Source organism: Colossoma macropomum, unplaced genomic scaffold (genome assembly GCF_904425465.1).
Source record: "Colossoma macropomum unplaced genomic scaffold, Colossoma_macropomum, whole genome shotgun sequence".
Lineage (NCBI taxonomy): Eukaryota > Metazoa > Chordata > Actinopteri > Characiformes > Serrasalmidae > Colossoma > Colossoma macropomum.
In genome coordinates, this window is record NW_023494797.1 from 1,667,983 (window position 1) to 1,688,749 (window position 20,767).

Sequence of the window (20,767 nt, forward strand, 5' to 3'; positions counted from 1 at the left end):
ATGGTGTGATGTGTGTCTTGCAGGCATAAGGACACTACAGATTACACTCGCGATTTTGGTTGTTTCTGTGTGTACATAACAGTTCATCCTCACTTTTCCTTCACAACAAACAGCACAACAGGACCTAAAGCCCAACACAGAGTCTCGCAGTGAGAGTTTAGTTTAATGTAACCGATTGCGCTGATTGGTGCTTCTATCGGAGATGATGAGTGTCTTGGTGAAGAAGGAGACACGAGAGAGGCTACAGAATAACACAAATAACACATACGTTTTAGACTCACAAAACAACAACATTAACTGTTGCTGAATGTTGTCATTTGGATGGCTGGAGCAGAAAAAAACAATTTACAATCTTTGTTCTTATTAGCTCCTTCAATTATAACTGAGGAAACACAGGAAAGTTTAAGGATGGTCCTACAATTAAGCTTGGTGACATTGCTGTGGATGGGTTTACCAAACGCTGCCCAGTGTCTTTCTTGAGAGCCAGGATGCAAGAAAGCACCGATGGAAATGTCTACGTGCCCTACTACATCGGCAACCAGTACTGTGAGTAACGGTTTGCCCCCTGGATTAAAAGAATAATGCTTGCAACTCAATATAACAAACAACTTTTTATGTCCTTTGCAGACCCCAATGAGAGACGTCTCATCAAGGAAGTTTTAAGGACCTTTGACAATGCCACTTCCATCCGGTTCAAACCTCTTGTAAATTAGGAGAGCTTCAGTTATATTCTGCCTTACTCAGGGTATTTCAACTAAAGTGTAAGTTTTCCAAACACTTCTGCAAACATACAAGCTGTAACATCCCTCCTGGAAAAACAGCAGAGACCAGCTGGTAACCTACAAAACCAGTATATGTTGTGTTTTGGATGCCAGTATGCTGATCAGCAGCAATCGAAGCTCAGCTCAGCATGCTGGTCCAGGCTGTTTTTCTCAGCAGAGAACTGTTTCTTAACAGGACTAATCTAATTTACCCTGCTCCAGGTCTAATCTATATTGTGCAGAATATAGATTCTGCATGATAGGGCAATTTAAGGTTATTTAAGGTGTTAGTTTGCTGGTCATATTTAAAGGGGCTGATTTAGCACCCAGTGAAAACTAAGGAAAAGCAGTTCTGTGAAGGCTTATCCACAAAGGGCCAGTGTGGCTGCAGGTTTTCATTTCAGCAAAGCAGGAGGACACATGATCAGTCGTTTAAGGACTGAGACCGACTAATTTAACAAGTAGAATCAGACATTCTCCAGCTTGTTTGGAATTAAAACCTTCAGCCACACTGGCCCTTTGCAGATAAGACTGGACAGCCCTGACATAGGGAGTTTGGAGCCATTTCAGATTCAACCAATGGTAGAAAGTTAGTTATCACAGTCCTCCTGTGAACTCTAGCAGCAACAAGCTAATGACATAAAGCTGTCAAACATTTTTGATCATTCACTCTTTAATAAAAATGATAGACCAGAATCATAACTTATATGAACAATACAACATCTAGCTACATATACCTTCTTGTCTTGTGTCAGTGTCAGCAGCTTTATTGTCATTTTGAGCCCCAACAGAAAATGGTGCTTCCTGGGGTGCAGATTTGGTCTGACAAGTGGGGTGATACAATGCCACTTTTTCTGTTCCAATAGCGATGCTAAAACACATAGCATTGGCTGATATTGATACAGATCCAATATTTCTTCTTTAACAACTATTAAGCATTCAAATGGTGATGATCTCAAATTACGCTATCATGCTGAAACTTGTCAAACACTCTGCTACCCCACAGGAAGAACTACACAGCTAACATCACATCACACAATCAGATTTACTGGAACAGATTCATTCTTTTCTTCTCCTCTAATATCTGATCCAATATTTTCCAAAACCAAACTCACTGATATCGACATGCCAAACTCACTGATATCGACATGCCACAATATTATTAACAGGAAATACATATGTGAACACTTTGAAGTGTAAATAGATAATCACATAATATTAATACAAATAAGTGGAGGTAGTGAAGTTGCTGTTAGGTTACTGGCTTCACTAGGCACTGCTGCACACTGACAGAGACTCCTTTTTGGCTCAGTTCAGTGTGTGCATTGTTGATTTTCACTTATACAGTCACTGCTTTTTTTTTGACAACCATCCTGCTACCCCTCACAAATTATCTCTTGTAATTTCAAAAATTGTCCCCTTGTCCCCCCCTCAATTTGCGGCAGTGGGTGTCTCAAAGCCATCTTGTCACATCTGTTGCTACTGTGTCCATATCAACGGCAGAAAAATAACATAGTTCATTATGGTTACAAGTTATTACATGATATTTCAAATTGCTTAGGCCTGCTAGGGTATCCTGTGCTCTTTAGAAATATATAATAGACTTTTCTAATACATAGCTATAAAATATATAATGCCATTCTTGCCATGGTGGGGGGCCCTTGGCAGGGGGGGGGCACTACACAACTTTTCCTTTATTTTTTCCTCATTGACATTATTTGCAGGGTGCTGACACAGAACAAGCATTTATGATTTATTTATAATACTCATATAATCGATTTACTCACATGAGCAGAACATGCGTTTAAGAAACAAGAGACCAACTTGGACACCCCATATGACTACACTTCTATAATGCATTATCAGAGGTACAGTTAGCTAATACTCAATGAGGCATTTTCCCAGCTGGTTTCAAACACTGATGGCCACACTTTTGACCACTGAGCCTACTGATGAGATCTTTATGGGTCCAGGGATGCTTTCTCCAGGAACGGTCAGCCAACTATCGTTGCCATTCCATGATGATATTCTACTCATCAAGAAAGTCTGCTGTGGTGCTACATAGTCTATCTTGAAAGTAGTAAAGTTTGATAATGAAACTCTGCTAAAAATGAAACTCTGTATTTCAAGGAATCTCTCTCACTTACAACAGTAGCACAAATTTAAAACACTATTGTTTTACATACCACAAGGGATTATTTTGTTGCTCAAACAAAAAAACATGCACATATGGAAATTATCTTCTCAATAAATATGCAGGGAAAAATCTGAAACTACACATAACAAGAAATATAAATACACAACAAAATCAGCCATATTAAAAGTGATTAATGCTCTCAGAACTTGCATATCCATAGTGTACACATGCACTATATCGCCAAAAGTATGTGGACACCCCTCCTAATTGCTGAGTTTCAGTATTTTAGCTACACCCATTACTAACAGGTTTATAAAATCAAATGCATAACCATGCAGCCTCCCTAGACATACAGTGGCAGATGAATGAGTTGTACTGAAGAGCTCAGTGACTTTAAAGATGGCACTGACATAAGACTTGTGCCCTGCTAGGTCTGCCCTGGTCAACTGGAAGTGCTATAATTGTGAAATGGAAGAGTCTAGGAGAAACAGCAGCTCAGCCATGAAGCAGCAGACCATGCAAACTCCCAGACTGGGTCTGCTAAGTGCTGAGGTGGGGAAGTGTTTAGGGCGTAAAATCGTCTATTCTCTGTTGCATCACTCACTACAGAGTTCCAAACTGCATCTGGAAGCAACGTGAGTACAAGAACGGTGTGTCAGGAGCTTCATGACATGGGTTTTCATGGCCAAGTGGCTGCACACAAGCCTAAGCTCACTATGGAGTAAAGCATACCGCTACTGGACTCACAGTGACAATTTTTGACCTGCTTAACCAGTCCAAACAAGTCAATTAAGACCTATTAAGTTAATTAAGATCTGAGACTTTGCAAATGGAAGGGTGTCCACACAACTGTTGTGCATTTACTGTCATTTTTTAATTACTTATTACTTACTTAATTACTGATTTAATTACTTAAATCACTCAAATCCTGTATTTTATTGAAAATAGTACAAAGACAACATATCAAGTGTTGAAACTGAGAAAGTTTATTGTTTTTTGAAAAATATAAGCCCATTTTGAATTTGATGCCAACAGCATGTTTTAAGAAGTTGGGATGGGGGCAACAAAAGGCTAGTAATGTTGTGTAATGCTAAAAAAACACCTGGTGGTTGATTAGCAACAGGTCAGTAACATGATTGGGTATAAAAAGAGCATCTCAGAGAGGCTGAGTCTTTCAGAAGTAAAGATGAGGAGGGGTTCACCACTCTGTGAAAGGCTGCACGATCAAATAGTGCAACAATTCAAGATGAACATTTCTCAGCATAAAATAGCAAAGAACTTTTGATTTTCATCATCTACAGTACATAATAACATAAAAGAATCAGAGAATCTGGAGAAATCTTTGTATGCAAGGGACAAGGCCAAAAAACAATTTTTGCTGGCTGTGATCTTTCGGCCCTCAGCCAGCACTGCATTAAAAACAGACATAATTGTGGGGACAAATTAACATTTGAAATTCTTTTTGGAAATCATGGACACTGTGTCCTCTGGACTAAAGACCACTCAGCTTGTTATCAGTGCACAGTTCAAACGCCAGTAAACATGATGGTATTGGGGTGCATTAGTGCACATGGGTGACTTGCACATCTGTGAAGGCACCATTAATGCCTAACAGTATATATAAATGTTTTGGCAACATATGCTGCCATACAGATGACATCTTTTTTAAGGAAGGCCTTGCTTATGTCAGCAAGACAATGCAAAACCACATTCTGCATGTATTACAACAACATGCTCCACATTAATAGAGTCCGGGTGCTAAACTGGCCTGCCTGCAGTCCAGACCTGACACCACTGAAAACATCTGGTGCATTATGAAATGAAAAAAAAAAGTCAAAAGAGACCGGAACTGTTGAGCAGCTAAAATCTTACGTTAAGCAAGAATTGGAAAACATTTCTCTTTTAAAACTACAGCAGTCTGTCTCCTCAGTTCCCAAATGCTTTATGAGTGTTGTTAAAAGAGGAGGAGATGAAACACAGTGGTAAACATGCCTCAGTCCCAACTTTTTTGAAATGTCTTGTTGGCATCAAATGCAAAATTGGCATATATAATATCAAAAAACAATAAAATTTCTCAGTTTCAACATTTGATATGTTGTCTTTGTGGTATTTTCGTTTAAATATAGGGTTTACATGATTTGCATATCATTGCATTCTATTTTTATTTACATTCTGCACACAGCATCCCAACTTTTTTGAAATGGGATTGTATACAAAATACTATTAAAACAATATTTCTTATTAAAACTTGAATTTTGTTTGATGAAATAGCAGTATTTGATTATTTAATGTATTAACACATAACAATGTCTACATTGTATTTTGACATGTAATGATTAATCAATAACAATACTACTACTACTACTACTAATAATAATTATTATTATTGCTGTATTTGTTATAGTATCATTGTTATTATTATGCAACTAAAATTACACAACAACAAAACAACAACAATAACAATAGTATATAGTGATAACTTGGTATAAATGTAACAAAATATTTATACTATTCTAACACATACTAAGAATATAATTTAATAGAATAATGTTAAATATTAATATTTAATGTATTTAATTTAATGTAAGCAATGTTTACATTATTAAAAAGTCTAATAACAATTGCCATTGTATGAACTCACTTGACTTAATTTTTTAAGTCAAGTAAGTTCATGTTGCACACAAAGAGTTCTAAATATTTCTACACAATTTATGAATTGCAGCTCCTACTAATCATAAGGGTCAAATCTGGCAAGACTCGTCCCTCAACATAACATAGTTACATGCAAAAGTTTGGACGTCCCTAATTGCAGTAGCTTTAAAACAATTAATCAGAATGCACCAAACTTGTACATAATACATTCTGAAAACAAGTTTTCTGAAATAATTTCAACAATGAGTGCGTTTACATGCACTCAGTTATGCGATCATAATCGTATTTCTGCAGTTATTCGATCATTCAAATGGTCATGAAAACACCATACTCCGATCTAGAAATCTGATTAAGAAATCTGATAAAGTGATCTTAATTTTAGCTCAGTAATCAGATTTTTCAGTGCATGTAAACTCTTACCCGGATTTATTTTGGATTTCTCAGTATGCACATGTGTGGAACAGACGGTAGTGTGGCATGAAGTTTGAGGTTTACATTAAGATTACGTCACGTCTTCTTCTGTGAATTTATTGGCCGGTTGCAAAGCAGAAATCAGATTACTGACTCATGTAGACCCGTAGTTTTCATGTTATATGTCAAGAGCATATAAATACATTGATCTGATTACTGACAAAATCAGATTTTCTTCAGTTATCGGATTAGTTCAGTGCATGTAAACGCACTCAATGTTTGAAATTTTGGAATGCTTAAAAACAACTTTATTAAATGCATCTCACATGATGTACTACAACCTTTAAATTAGCAAGTGTAAGTTCTGCTAAATTCTTGTGACAGGTTTATGAAAATTAATTTTGAACAGTTTGCTCCAAAACAAGTTGTACTTAATTAAGTGCTACCAATATGACATACATAAACTCTTGTACTGGTCTGCTGGCCTGTGGTATTAGGTTTTTTGTTAGTTAATTTAAATTTTCAACTTTTGAATTTTTAACAACATTGCTCCAGAACAAGTTGTACTTAATCAATTGCAACCAACATCTCTTATATTGACAACTTGAACATGTCAAAATGTGATAAGAGTCAGAGGTCATTTTGAATAGTAAATAGAAATCTAAGGTGGTATGTTTCTCTACAACGCACCATTTCTTATCCTACAACTCTGAATTTGTTTACGTCTGAACGAATGAACTATGCAGAAAATGTTAAAAAATCTGTGAAGTCTTGAGTTATGCTGCTACAGCTAGAGCTATCCATTGTACATTGTATCCACTGTATTCCTACAACTATTTTATGTGAACTGTCTAGTTAAATTAATTACAGAATAGATTACACTGCATTTTGAATGGTGTTCAGGATTCTAATATTTCTCATCGTCTTAGATTCAGCACATATCCTTCATTGATGTTGGGTTTGCACTTAAGTAAAACTAGTTTTAGAATAAGACTCCTTAACTTCATATTCTGCCCACTGAAGACTATATTGGAAGCTGGTATTCTAAATTTCTTCATAATAAACCTAACTTCTGCAACACAACACAAACTCTAGAACAGAATACTTGACTTGAATATAGTATCTTACCAGGAAGATCTGATGCCTCATTCCTCCCAGCATTCCCAGCAACACCAGCTCAAACCCAACATCGATGAAGGATATGTGCTGAATCTAAGACAATGAGAAATATTAGAATCCTGAACCTCATTCAAAATGCAATGTAATCTATTCTGTAATGAATTTAACTAGACAGTTCACATAAAATAGTTGTACGAATTGTCCCCAAAATACAATGGATAGCTCTAGCTGTAGCAGCATAACTCAAGATTTCACTGATTTTTTTACACTTTCTGCATAGTTCATTTATTCAGACGTAAACAAAGTCATTCAGAGTTGTTTGATATGAAATGGTGCGTTGTAGAGAAACATACCACCTTAGATTTATATTTACTATTCGAAATGACCACTGAACCTACACGTGTTCTGAATGTTTTATGAATAATGTTGATAATGGTAAAATATTTTGCCTTAGCATGTCTGGCATGTAGCTTTCTGTTATGAATGGATTAAACCAAATGTTTTAAGCCAAAACCTTATCTAAAATCTATTGTAAATCAATGATACATCTGTTAGGCAACATACTCATAACAATTTTGTGTATTTTTTTTTTCTGTGAGGTAGCTTTTAGAGGCACTAAATGCTTCAGATGATTGTTTTACTTGGTAATTTTCTCTAGACTGGTGCCTTTTTACATCGAACCACTATAAATTACTTTGCTTACATCGCAGTGCAGAGTTATGCAGAAATTTTGAAAAAATGGTATATGACCTTGTCTGTTTTTAGGTTTTATTGTTACATTACCATGAGCTTAGAACAGAACTATTATTACACCTGAAGCTCCAGATGTGTGAATTACAGAAAGTAATTTGCTCTGGAATTCTTACTCAGGCCAGTAAAATCTACAAACAGATTTTCTACTTTCTACAGCACTGTAAATAAAAAAACAGAACATACCTTTACATACTGTTAAACTACTAGACTATTAAATAAACATGAACAAAATTTATATCAGTAAGAAGTTTCTAAACATATTTCACACAGTTACATCACAAAATACAAGAATCTGGCAAAAAAGAAACTAAATTCGGCCTAGTAGTTTGAACACTGGCAGTATTTTTTGAAAAGGTGTTTTAGCCTATCAAAATATCTGCCTAGATACCTAGAATATACCTACCTAGAGGTTGTATTTACATGTATACCTGTAAATATGTGCTACAGTAGGACATTTCAATAAAGTAGCACAACTCGCCAGAATACCACCATAGCCCACCTTACTTTTGTGTAGTGTAGAGATATCAAATTGATGCGCAGTAGCCTTAGCATCCATGTAGCATTATTAGTATTAAGGCACTTTAACAACTTCGGAATTCGTATGATCCAGTGCGATTTGAGAGAAAATGTACACAGGGCAAAACACATAGAGTTCTGAACAATTTTATTCGCCACAGGGGGGCGATAGAGGCGATTTTTCATAAACCCCATTCATTCTGGCCTTAGAGAAATGGAGCTTAGAGCTGGAGTTCCTAATATAGGCATAAGGCGGACTACAGAATGATGCACGACTACAGTGGTCTATCGCCCCACTCAACTGCTACCTTACACACTCTATCCCCCAGGTGTCAAAATAAAGGTCTCTAATATACAAAATGGAATAATGTAAGAATACTTTTAGAATTAAAACGAAAATAACCATCTCACATTTTTATAGGTGCTTGAACCAGGGAAAAGTGGGAGTGCTGAGGGTGCTGCAGTTCCTCCAGATTTCAGTACAGTAAAACAAGTTCTGAACTTTGAGCAATAATTTGAGTGTAGTAAAGACTTGTGTGTGTTTGTTGTAGAGTTGAGTGTATATTTTTTCATATTCTATTTATATATTTTAAAAACTGCAGTAACCTGTATTTTCATTACAGCGAGCTGAATCGCTTCAGTCCACAATTCTGAGCCGCTTAGGGTGTCTTCACTAAAACACACACACTATACAAAAATAGTAATCTAAGTTTTATGAAAAGTTAAATCCGTTACAGTTTGATTGGTCGTCGCTCTGTTCATTTGCATAACGTTCCTCCAGAACAAGAGAGCAGATCTCGAAAGAAGATGTGGATCAGCGGTCTGATGTGTCAGTTATGTGTATATTTAATCTCTGGTTGTAGCAGTAACGTCATCATTTACATCACGTGCTTCTGAAAGATTTTGGCTCATTGGTTTAGAACTGCAGGACCACCTCCAGGCGAACTAAGGTTGTGCAAGGCTTAATCTGAGGAAAAAAAAGCTTGAAATATTTAAGTGCAGGTTTCTTGTTTTAAAGTTAATAAATAAACAAAGGAGCAAGTTCTGTAATACACATAATATCTTTGCATTTTCTAGGTATTTATTTATTTATTTACGTATTTATTTATGCATTTATTTATTTATTTATTTATTTATAATAAATATTTATTGGCCATCATCGCAGCATAAATCATTACTGGAAAGCAACCATGCGCAAATGCACACCTAGTAGATTGTTTACGGTTTAGTTTGTTTTGGAGTCTTAACTTCGGTTTATTTATATATATATTTGAATTTTAATCTCTTGGATTAAATTTACTCTCAGCAGAGAGACATCTGTTTCTTTTGACTGACTTGAATGAAGTTTAATTTTGTACCTTGTGTGTATTTGTGACAGCGAACAGCAGAGGGCGCCAGATCTGTTTTGGACGAAACCGCAGTGTAAGAAGTTTTGCTGTAAATCGATACTAAATACCGGATATTTAAAAGGTGATGTTGGGGAGGATCCATAAGTGTCAGACCTCCACATCGCGAACTAAAGCAGTCTCGTCCTCTTTGAGTGTTAAACCTCTTTCGTGAATGCGGTGAGTAAAGAACAGATTGTTCTTTTTGAAAATCTACGTTCTGTCTTTATTGTGGTTTTAGAAGCCGCTACTACTTAGACTAAAGAAACGACTTTCGTCATAGTTTTTTTTATGCATGTTTATACTTATAGAATAATCTTTTTATAACAGCCTGGTTAAGATGTTTTACATTTTGTTCTCACTGTAGTTCCAGTAATGCACCGTTTGAATTAGTCCAGTGCTTCCTCTCCTGTCATGCAGGCTTAATGAACTGTAGCTGTTTTTGTGTGTGCTGGCTTCTTAGCACTGTGATGAAAACAGAAGAGCATGTTCTCCCTAAAAGGATTTACCATCTACCAGCTGTGTCTTGTGTCTGTTGTCCTCGTCCTTTTCCATGGAATGCCATCTTCTTCCAGCCTTTCCAGAAGAACTTCGGAGCTGATGTCAAAATATCCACTGATAGATGGGTAATAGCTTTTTTTTCCTCTCTCTCCCTTTAGCTAGGCAGTAATGCTGTCTAGAAATAGATCACAGGGAACTTTGGAGTCTTTCAGTGTCACATTAAGCCCTTTGTACTCTCTCTCTGCAGCCATAATGACCTTGCTCTGCGCCTCAGGATGCAGAAAAACAGCTTGAGCCAACTTAATTTGTACAACTACACCAAAACGGCAACCAATATTAACAGACTTAGAGCTGCTCATGTTGGAGGACAGGTAGTATGCGTTCTAGTAATTACAGACTGTAAAAAGTGTTAATACAATGATACATACTCATATGTGTGTGTATACATCTGTGTGTCTATGTGTGTGTGTGCATCATTGTATTAACACACCAGAAGGCTGTTTTTTGTCTTGATGTAGCATGCTGTGCATTCATGGTACACTGGTTTTAATTAGCCAGCCAGTAATCAAGCCAAATATCTGACCTGTAAGGTGTCCCACAGTGGGTCCCAACCCTTCACTTGTTGGTCTTTCTCCTTCTCCCAAAATACTTGATCCAACTAATCAGCTCATTAACATGCCCATCCTGAGTAGACGCGATCGTGTTAGGGCAGAAAAACACCAAAATACGCAAGGCAGGGGTACTTCAGGACCAGGGTTAGGAACCACTGGTGTACAGTATAGGCACAAATTGGTGGTTCTACAGCATGAATTTTAGATAGATTCTTCTGTTTATCAGCCTTAACATTCACACACGCTTACTTCTGTGTGTTCAGATTCTAAAGTAAATGTAAGGTGAAATATAACTAAATGTGCTCTTCAGTCAAGACTCATGAGTTTGGTGCCTGTTGAAGATCTTTGCATTCTAGTAATTGTATGTTTATGTATTGCCGTCATGAGCTGATCAAGGCTTTAGATGAAGTCTAGCCTAATCAGATGGGAGTGGTTGCCAAAATCGTGAGAAAAGAATATGATTTCTCATCTTAAAATGTCTCATCTTATGTAGGGTCACGACTTATTTGAGATATATATTATCTGGAAAAAAATCTGGCTTTATTCTCTGTTCTTCTGTGGTCTTCTCATATTTCATAACCCTGTTTTGGTTTAGCAAATAGGAGCTTCGCATACAGGGAGATTTTTTTTCTTCCATTCAGTATATTTATAAGGGCTTGCTAGAAAATCATATGAGGCCTGTATTGTAACATAAAACCTATTGTACCTATAGTACATGGATTGAGCAGTAACTGTAATACATTTTTCCTGTGTCAGATGTTTGCGGCGTATGTGATGTGTACGGCTCAGGACATGGATGCGGTCAGGCTGACCCTGGAACAGATTGATTTGATACGGCGTATGTGTGACCAGTACCCAGAGCTGGAGCTGGCTACCACAGCAGAAGGTACAAATTCAAAAAGGTTTTTTTTCTCTTTACATTTAAAAAAAAGTGCTAATATGCAAATGAACAGTCTTGCAGTGAATTTACAGTTTTTAAATAATGCATGTGGATTTGTTATAATGACTATGTTTATAAATATATACAAAGTAGAAGATGACATATATATATATATATATATATATATATATATATAGACACTGATTTTTTTTCTCTGCATTATATGAGCACAGCAGCTGTCCTTTGTTCCAAAATTGCTTGGAATAAATCTCTTTACATTACTTTACAAGTAAAGACTGTTTTGCCTCCTCCTATGAAGTTACCATTTTAGATGTACTTTTTTTGGGCAGCAATATGTATACATCCTTATGGTTATATTTTGCAAACAGAACGACACAAATGTGCTATTAATGTGCATTTGCCGCTCATTTTTTTGTTTTTATCATACTGTTTCGATGTGGAAGTCTCAAAATGAGAGAGACATAATGGTAGGCTAATTATTGGCAATTAGAGGGAATGTCAGTTTCCGGAACAGGCAGTTCTCCACATTAAGACCCATTTGTCTAGCTCACATTCACTTGCATGAAGATTGCCTCTTTGTTATAGAGCATTCTCAAACACTGCAAACACAAGTTGCCTTTTGAGTGGGTTTTTCTGTGACACTGATGTGCTTATGTTCATATGTGTGTAGATATGAGGAACACAAAGAAGATAGCCTGTCTGATCAGCATAGAAGGAGGCCATTCAATTGACAGCAGTCTCGCAGCATTGCGCATGTTCTACCTACTCGGAGTGCGATCAATGTCCCTCACACACAACTGCAACACACCTTGGTAAGCACATACATGCACATGTCTTCATCTCTGAGCACTTTACAGTTAAAGGCTATGTTGTTATACAGTACTGACCACTTTATTGGAAACACCTACACTGTATTGACTCTTCCTGACCACTTTAATAAACCCACTTACCTTATAACTCCACTATGTTTACAATTACACAATGTTTGTTAGTCATTCTCTGCCTTACTTATCATCTGTCAGTTAACCAGATATTATTTGGGTAGTGGACCATTCTCAGCACAGCAGTGACACTGATGGTAGTACTAACTGTGACTATTAGATCAAGTCCTTCAATTTTAGCCATAAATGTCAATATATGAGGAAAAAACCTACCCCTATGATAATGCTAATTTCTAGCATCCCTATGGGATTCTAGTAGTTTGTTAGCGCCAAGCTAATGGTGATACGCATGATAATTTTTTGCCCTGTTTTAGATTAAACACAGACATCTGAAGCTTCTAAAATACATTTCATGTTTTACTTGAAGCTTGTGGCAGACATATTAGTATATGTTTTATCTTGTAGCAGCTTTACAGTGACTCAGTAGAGAGGCCTGGTATAGAGGTGCCACCACTGTTTTCCATTTCGAACAACGCATTGATTAGGCTACTGCTCCTGTTTACAGTTAGTGAACAATCTGCGACTGCCAGAAGGCCTAAAGTGACTTTTTTCTCACAAAGTTGGTTCTGCCTGTCGTAAATCAAAATGTGATTGCTGAATTCCTCTGTCACTTTGTAATTATGCTGATAGATAATCTAATGCGTTAGGCCTCCTCTTCAGCTGTTGAAGTCCTAACCAAAAAAAAAGTGCTCGCTTAGCTCTGTCTAGCTAGATGGCGCAGAGAAATACAGCTCCTGTTTGGCCAATTTTTGGCTTGGCATTTGAAGAATGTAAGCTTTTTGTCTCCATCCAGAACTCAACAATGAAACGAGCAGCCCTGTAATACTTGTACTGATTACAAGCAAACAAGCATGATTCTGTTGAATAAAAAATTACAGACATATATTTCTTAGTTCCTAGAAATCATTAGGTTTTCTCTGAAGGCCTAGAAAGCCATGAGTGTAGTAGTTTTTGCTGGGGTTTTACACACATCACTTAATGCTAAGTTGAGAACTTAGCAACACATGAACTATAGTCTCTAACTGTATACCACCAGGTGAAGCTACAATATAGGTATTTCTATTAAAGTAGCCAGAAAGAATATGTAGGCAACAGTGATTTTTAACAGAATGTTCTCATTTCAGACTGTTTACTTTATTTTCCCAACTATTTCCTTTCCTTAGGGCAGAGACCTCTTCTGTTTTTTACTCCTACTATAAGAGAGAGATCAGCGGCTTGACAGACTTCGGTAAGGTAACGAACTTTCTGTCTGTACTTTGGAAGAAAAGCTGAAGCATACAAATAAGCTCATCATGTGCAGTCAAAATAAACACAGTCATAATTTGTTTGCCTTAACACAAGAAACAAATAGTTCTTTATTTTTTTACATAATCATCTGGTCACATGCTGGAATGCTCCAAACACACATTCCTGCATACAACATGGGGAGAGGGAAAAACACTATTACAAAACCTAAATAGAAGAGACTTGCTTTAAGTTTTTCAACAAAATCTGCAGGGATATTTTCCACACCAGTCAATTCATCACCTTAGAATGAGAACATTCTATGATTGCACTTTCAAAATAGCTAACTTTAGTATATTTTAGCATGTTTAATATAATTGAACTTAGCTTTTAGTTAGATATTTCTCTGTTTTGTAACTGGTAATTTAGCTTGCTGGCTAACAAGCTAACTAACTTAAGTGAACATTAGCACTTAGCAGCAATAAATCTATTTTTAAATTACTTGTTCAGTTTTGCAGTATTACTACCCTTTCAGGTTAACTTTTGATACTATGATTTCTTTTTAAATCAGTTAAAAAGTTTAAAGGTTCATTTGAACAGGCTTCATAGCCAAGCTTTTAAGCCCTCTAAACAGTGTATTGCTGAGCTTGTGAACATGGGTAAAACATGAATTGTGATTGGTTATCCCACATTCATCAGCTACACTAATTGACTGATGTAGATATAACCTTATAACACCAACTTAGTATGCCATTTTCAAGAAGGAATCTTTTACTTTTTTTAAACACATACAAAAAAAATTATCACCACAGGAACAACAAACAGCGCTAAGTCATTAACTATAACTATATTTCAACAAAATTGTTAGATAGAACCTTATAATTCTAAGCTTGGAGATTGTTCTGAGAACACCAACAGCTTCTTTGTTTGAAGAGTGTCTTGATCTTCTCAGCACTGTGCTTGTGTCGTTATATTGCTGTATAATTAATTTCTTCCCAATTCTTGCCAGAGAATGTTGTAAGATGTATTAAAATTTGTACTTATGAACATTCATGATGCCTTCATAAAGCAAAGAGTGGAGCTTGATCTCTCAAAGATGAAAGCTTTAAATACAGTTTATCTGATGGTAACAGTTCTGGTCGTCTGTCAGGTCTTCCATAGTTGTTAGGAGTCCCATTGTCTCTGTGTATTTTAATCTTTTTTCAAACTCCACTTTTAGAAACACCTGTTATTTTCTTTCCCCTTCTGCAAGAGGATTATCATATATCTAATCTTAGCCATTTCAAAAGCACATGAAAAATAATTTTTTCTCTTTGAAGGGGAACATAATGTCATTGACACCATTGAGAACCACCATTGAGTTTAGCATGGATCACACTGTGTACTCAGTGTAAAACATTTGCTGTGACCCTCAAAGATTGAAGTTGTTTATACCTGCTAAGAATGTTTAGTTCTCATTTAAAGCTGAAGTGAAACAGAAGTGATGTGAACTTGTCATGTCAGATTGTTCATACAGAAAAAAGAAAGAGAAAATAGTGTGTGGTATGTGTTGCCTTATTGCTTATTTGGAAGAGCTATGATGAATGAAAAATGTTTTTATTACTACACAGGATTTACATATTTACTTTTTCTATGTTACAGTAAGTACTTGAGGGTGTGCTTGTGTGTGTCTGTCACCGCAGGCAGTGGTGGATGAGATGAACAGACTGGGGATGCTGATTGATCTGTCTCATACTTCATTGGCTACAGCACGTGCAGTGTTGCAACGTTCCAGAGCTCCTGTCATTTTCAGCCACTCCTCCTCCTACACCATCTGCAACCACAGCCGCAACGTTCCCGATGACGTACTTCTGATGCTGGTGACACAATGTCTTACACAATTGACCTACTAATAGGGGTTTGGATTGATAGGCCTTATTTTATAATTTTACAGTTTCACCAACCTTTTAGCTGCATTCACTGGCCATTGTATCAGGTTAATCTAGCATGAGCAATGAACCAAAACACTTTCGTCTTTTATGCTGGTCGTCCTCTGTGTGCCAGCAAAAACATCTCCAACATGACAAGGCATGAACTTTACAAGACCTCTGAAGGTGCCCTGTGGTATCTGGTACCAAGACCTTAGCAGCGTGTCCATTAAGGCCTGTATGTTGCGAGGTGGAGATGTTGTTGTACATCCCACAGATGCTTGATCGGATTGAGATCTATAGAATTTGGAGGTCAGAGCAACACCTTAAACTCGTTGTCATGTTCCTCAGACCATTCCCAAACAATGGCCCATATTCACAAAGCTTCTCAGAGTAGAAGTGCTGATCTAGGGTCAGATTCCTCCCTTATTTATTATGAATTTACTGACAGGAATAGATCCTAAATGAGCACTTCTACTCTGAGAAGCTTTGTGAATGTGGGCCAATGTGTCAGGTGTGGCAGGGCACATTATTTTACTGAAAGAGGCCACTTCCACTGGGAAATACCACTGCCATGAAGTAGTGTTCCTGGTCTGCATTGATGTTTAGGTAGGATGGCATGTGTCAAATTGATGGCCAGATGATTGTGGGGACCTAGGGTTTCTCAGCAGAACATTGCCCAGAGCAATTTGGCTTGTCTTCTTCCCACAGTGCGTCCTGACACCATCACTTCCCCAGGTAAATGGCACACACGTACCTGGCTGTCCACATGATGGGAAAAAAAAAACACTCATCAGACCAGGTGACCTTCCATTGCTCCAAGGTCCAGTTCCAACATACGCATGCCAATTGTAGAAGCTGTTGACAGTTGACAGGGGTTAGCATGGGCACTCTGACCAGTTTGTCCCTCTTTGGAGCACTGTACTCACCGCTATTGACCGAGAGCACCCCCAAGCCTTGCTATTTCGGAGAAGCTTTGACCCAGTTGTCTAGAAATAAACATTTGGCCCTTGTCAGAGTTACTCAGGTATTCACTCCTGCACATCTGTTGCTTTGCAACATGTCGTGTTTGCTTACCATCTAATATATCCCAGACCTTGACATGCGCTGTTGTTATGAGATAATCAACGTTATTTGCTACATCTGTGAGTATTCATAATGTTTTGGCACATTGGTGTAGTTGCACTTTGTATGTGTAGTTTCCGTCTGTAGCCCATCTGTTGCTATGCACAATTTAACTGCCACTCTCCCCATCCATCACTGGAAAAGGACCATCTCAAGATCACTGACCAGATATTATTAGGGTGGTGGACCATTCTCAGTGTAGCAGTGATACTAACATAGTAGAAGTATGTTATGTATGTTGCGCTGGTACGAGTGTATTATTCATTGATTTTTAAACACCTTACTGTTATTACTGGTATGAGAATAATATCCAGTCAACAATGGTTCTGTGGTCAGAAACTGACAACAGTTGAAGGATTAGAGCAGGCATCTCAAAGGCCTGTTCTGGAGGGCCATAACTTACTGATAAGAAAATGTTGTTTATATTATTTTATATTTTGTTTTGATATTAATATATTTCTTTCCCATTGGAACTGTTATGCATAATTACATAGGTTTTCTGTCTTTTAGCCTGGCTAGCTCTCACTGTGAGTTGTTCACATGCTTCAAAACGGTATTATATTACAGCCAACTACCAATGCAAGACCCATTTACATGCCACTAGTATTTTGATGTCATTGCTGAGAATGGTCTACTACCCAAATGGTATCTAGTCAGTGGTGGTTCTATGGTTTCCTTTCCTGACAAACTGTGCAGCAAGAGTTGGACTACAGTTAGTAATCATAAACTGACTGTGCCTGATAAAATGGCCAGTGAGTGTGGGGACAAGTCAGGTACCCAAATAAACTGGCAACTGATTGTATGTTGAAGTGGTTTGAACTCATAAATGAAGTTTTATCTTATTCTATCTTTGTTATTTAGCTTCTAATGTCTTTCTGGCATCAGTGTATTTTACAAGGTATCTGTTAATAATCTTTAATAAGATTGTATTCTACCTTGTTCTAAGCTGCTTTGAACAATTACTTTGTATGTCAGAAAAAGAATGGAGGGCTCATCATGGTGAACTTCCACAATGGTTTCATAGCATGTGGAGGACAAGCAAACGTCTCCACTGTTGCCAGTGAGTGCAGCACTTAATGCAATGCTTTTTTGAACCAGATTAGTAATCAGTCCAGAATAAATATATTACATCAACTCAATCAACAAAATTCTTCAGCATGCTTGAACTTTTATTCTTAAACTCACATCTCTTGCAGACCATTTTGACCATTTAAAGCATGTAGTAGGAGCGGAACACATTGGCATTGGAAGCGACTATGATGGGGCCACTGGGTAAGTGAGTGTTTCTGCTGAGTGCAGCCTGAATTCCAGCACACTCACTCACTCTGCCATAGATGGCAAACAGCTGCCCTCAAACATGCAAGGCTAAAAATCCTGTGTTTCTGCCTGTGTGTTTGTGCACATGTGCGTTTAGATTTCCTGAAGGGCTGGAGGATGTGTCTAAGTACCCTGCTCTGATAGGTGAATTGCTGTCAAGGAGCTGGAGTGAGGCAGAGTTGGCGGGCGTGCTGAGGCTCAACTTCCTCAGGGTGTTTGATAGTGTAGAGAAGGTGAGAAGCAGCCTCCTCCTCTTCAAACACCTATGATACTCCGAGACACTGTTATAAATTGACAGATATGAAACACAACTGATGTTAAGATCACAAAACTAAAATTTACTCCTGTGTTTTCTATTTGTGACAACAGAATTTGCTTGCAATTTGCACTAGGATACTAATAGGAAATAGGAAATATTCTTCTAGGAAGGATAAACAAAGACCCTTGGTCCACATGATTTGGGAACATTTGCATAGACCATAAATACCTCTCTTCCTTTTCCTCTATCTTCTATTTCCTGTCTTGTTTTTCTGCCGTACAGGTACGTGATGTTCTACACGACACTGCCCCCGGTGAAGTTCAGATACCCTTTGCAGAAGCCAATAACTCCTGTCGTTTGGAGCTGAAGCCTCCAGTCATCCCCCAAATCAGGAATGATTTCAGTGTGCATGGAGATTCTCCTTTACTGTCAGTGAGTGCTTTGTTTTGGGCTATTCTCCCACTTCACTGTCTTGTGCTGCACTGGTAAAGCAACATAGTCATTTCATTGTATTTATGAGGGCAACATATCTATATAGTTCTGCTAATCAATCAAATGTAAATGTGTAGCATGTAAATGTTATAGCATTCCAAAGAAACATCAACTTGACTGGAGTGTTCCATCCATCTGCCTTTGAATATGAGAGTTTGAGGGTTTTGACATCACTGTTGACTGTCAGTTTCCATCGGCCTCTTTTATGTATTCTGACTTTCTGATAACAGGCAAACTAGGGTTGCAACAATATGCAAATTTCATGATACAATATGCATTGTCATTTTTGCATCACAATACATTTCAACACAGAATTAGAACAAAAATGGTAACATAACTTTCACTTTTATTTAGGCTACTTTTTTGGTGATTTCCAAAATTTTGTTTTTTTCTCTGTAGTTCCCACTGTTGTCCCACAAAGACAACAGTGCTTATTGAAGGGATAACTGGCACAAGTAATTTTCTCAGAACAGCAAAAGTTTAAGATCTATATTACATGATGCACGTGTGTTTGGCAAACACATGTTATGGCTTATAAAATTAAAAGAAAACACAAAAAAATGTAGACTATGAGGCCAAATAGTAAAAGTAAATGAACTGAGCATTTACAATCAGATCCTGTGTTTCTACATAAAGTTTGGCTCTTACGTTTTGGCTGAAAATTAATATGAGAGGGGATTTTCTAACATGGCTTAATCACTCCTAGCAAACTGTGAAATCCACACTCTCTACAACAGAAAATTGAATAATGAGAAAAAGTGAATATTAACACGCATATTGTAATGCCCCTAGGCCGAATGTATATAAAATTGCATATATAACTATTTGGAAACATTTTTATGCTTGTTGTATGCTTATAATACATGTAACTGTAAACTCAAGACACATGTAGCCAACCTACCTTAGATGGTACTGTCTGTGGTGACTGCATCTAAGACATTGCCTTGGTTAGGGAACAGGTATTGTTCACTACAGCTTTATTCATAGTTATTTGCACATACAGTATTGATAGGCAATTACAAATGTAAACTATTTTTGTACTTTCTAACAAGTACAAGGATTGTAAAGTACTTCACAAGTACAGTATAGAAAAAAAGGTTTATGAAAATATACAGTTTTTCTTTTTTGACATATGGTGGCAACAGGCATTGTTATGCTTTTATTCTAAAATGATGTTTGTGTAGTTTTGAGTGTAACAGATATTAAAGAGCTGAATGTATTTGTGATGTATCCAACCAGTAAATTAACACTTGTGTTCAATGTCCTGGATCAGTCCAACAATTTATGGAAAATAGGCATGTAAATTATATAACAAGATTCAGGAACTAAGATGGGTTTTCAAGCAATTCATACAATCACATTCAAAACTAGCTTGCAGTGTGCTCGCATGTATATAGTGCATTTAAGTGCATGTAAAAGGAAGGTGTGCAACAGGAGAGCAACAAACAGATGTGCTTTCCATGAGTCAGAAGAATAGTGTCTGTGCTTTTACAGCTTTCATGATCTATTATCTACTTTCCATTATCTACTATTGTCATCATGTCTTCATCAGTATGTTCATTTTGCATTTGGGACCTAAACATTGGACAGAACATGGTCTGAAAAAACTCAAAACCTGACCTGACACCCCTGACTTTATTTATTAATTATATCAGGCTTTACAGGGTGACTCACAGCAGCACACAGATACTATGTTTAACATGTGTTTTCTTGATTTAGTAATGCTACCTCTTTTAGTTTCAACAAAAAAACTGA

The 20,767-nt window shown here is 37.1% G+C and overlaps 1 protein-coding gene across 1 annotated transcript; it reads left to right on the forward strand.

Annotated features, from left to right (window-relative positions):
* Positions 1-9,775: 9,775 nt before the first annotated feature.
* On the forward strand, positions 9,776-19,450 carry dpep2 (dipeptidase 2). Its single transcript, XM_036583876.1, has 12 exons — positions 9,776-9,914; positions 10,198-10,360; positions 10,483-10,606; positions 11,603-11,732; positions 12,418-12,559; positions 13,852-13,921; positions 15,595-15,771; positions 17,920-18,004; positions 18,141-18,216; positions 18,359-18,494; positions 18,803-18,952; positions 19,412-19,450. Exons 2-12 carry the CDS (start codon positions 10,221-10,223, stop codon positions 19,448-19,450), a joined length of 1,269 nt encoding a protein of 422 aa, XP_036439769.1. The 5' UTR covers positions 9,776-9,914; positions 10,198-10,220.
* Positions 19,451-20,767: the final 1,317 nt, after the last annotated feature.

Coding starts and splice junctions, on each gene's coding strand:
- dpep2 (XM_036583876.1), top strand. CDS start 10,221: ATGTTCTCCCTAAAAGGATTTACCATCTACCAGCTGTGTCTTGTGTCT. Junction 18,005..18,140: donor AAACGTCTCCACTGTTGCCA/GTGAGTGCAGCA, acceptor CATCTCTTGCAG/ACCATTTTGACCATTTAAAG. Junction 18,495..18,802: donor TGTTTGATAGTGTAGAGAAG/GTGAGAAGCAGC, acceptor TCTGCCGTACAG/GTACGTGATGTTCTACACGA.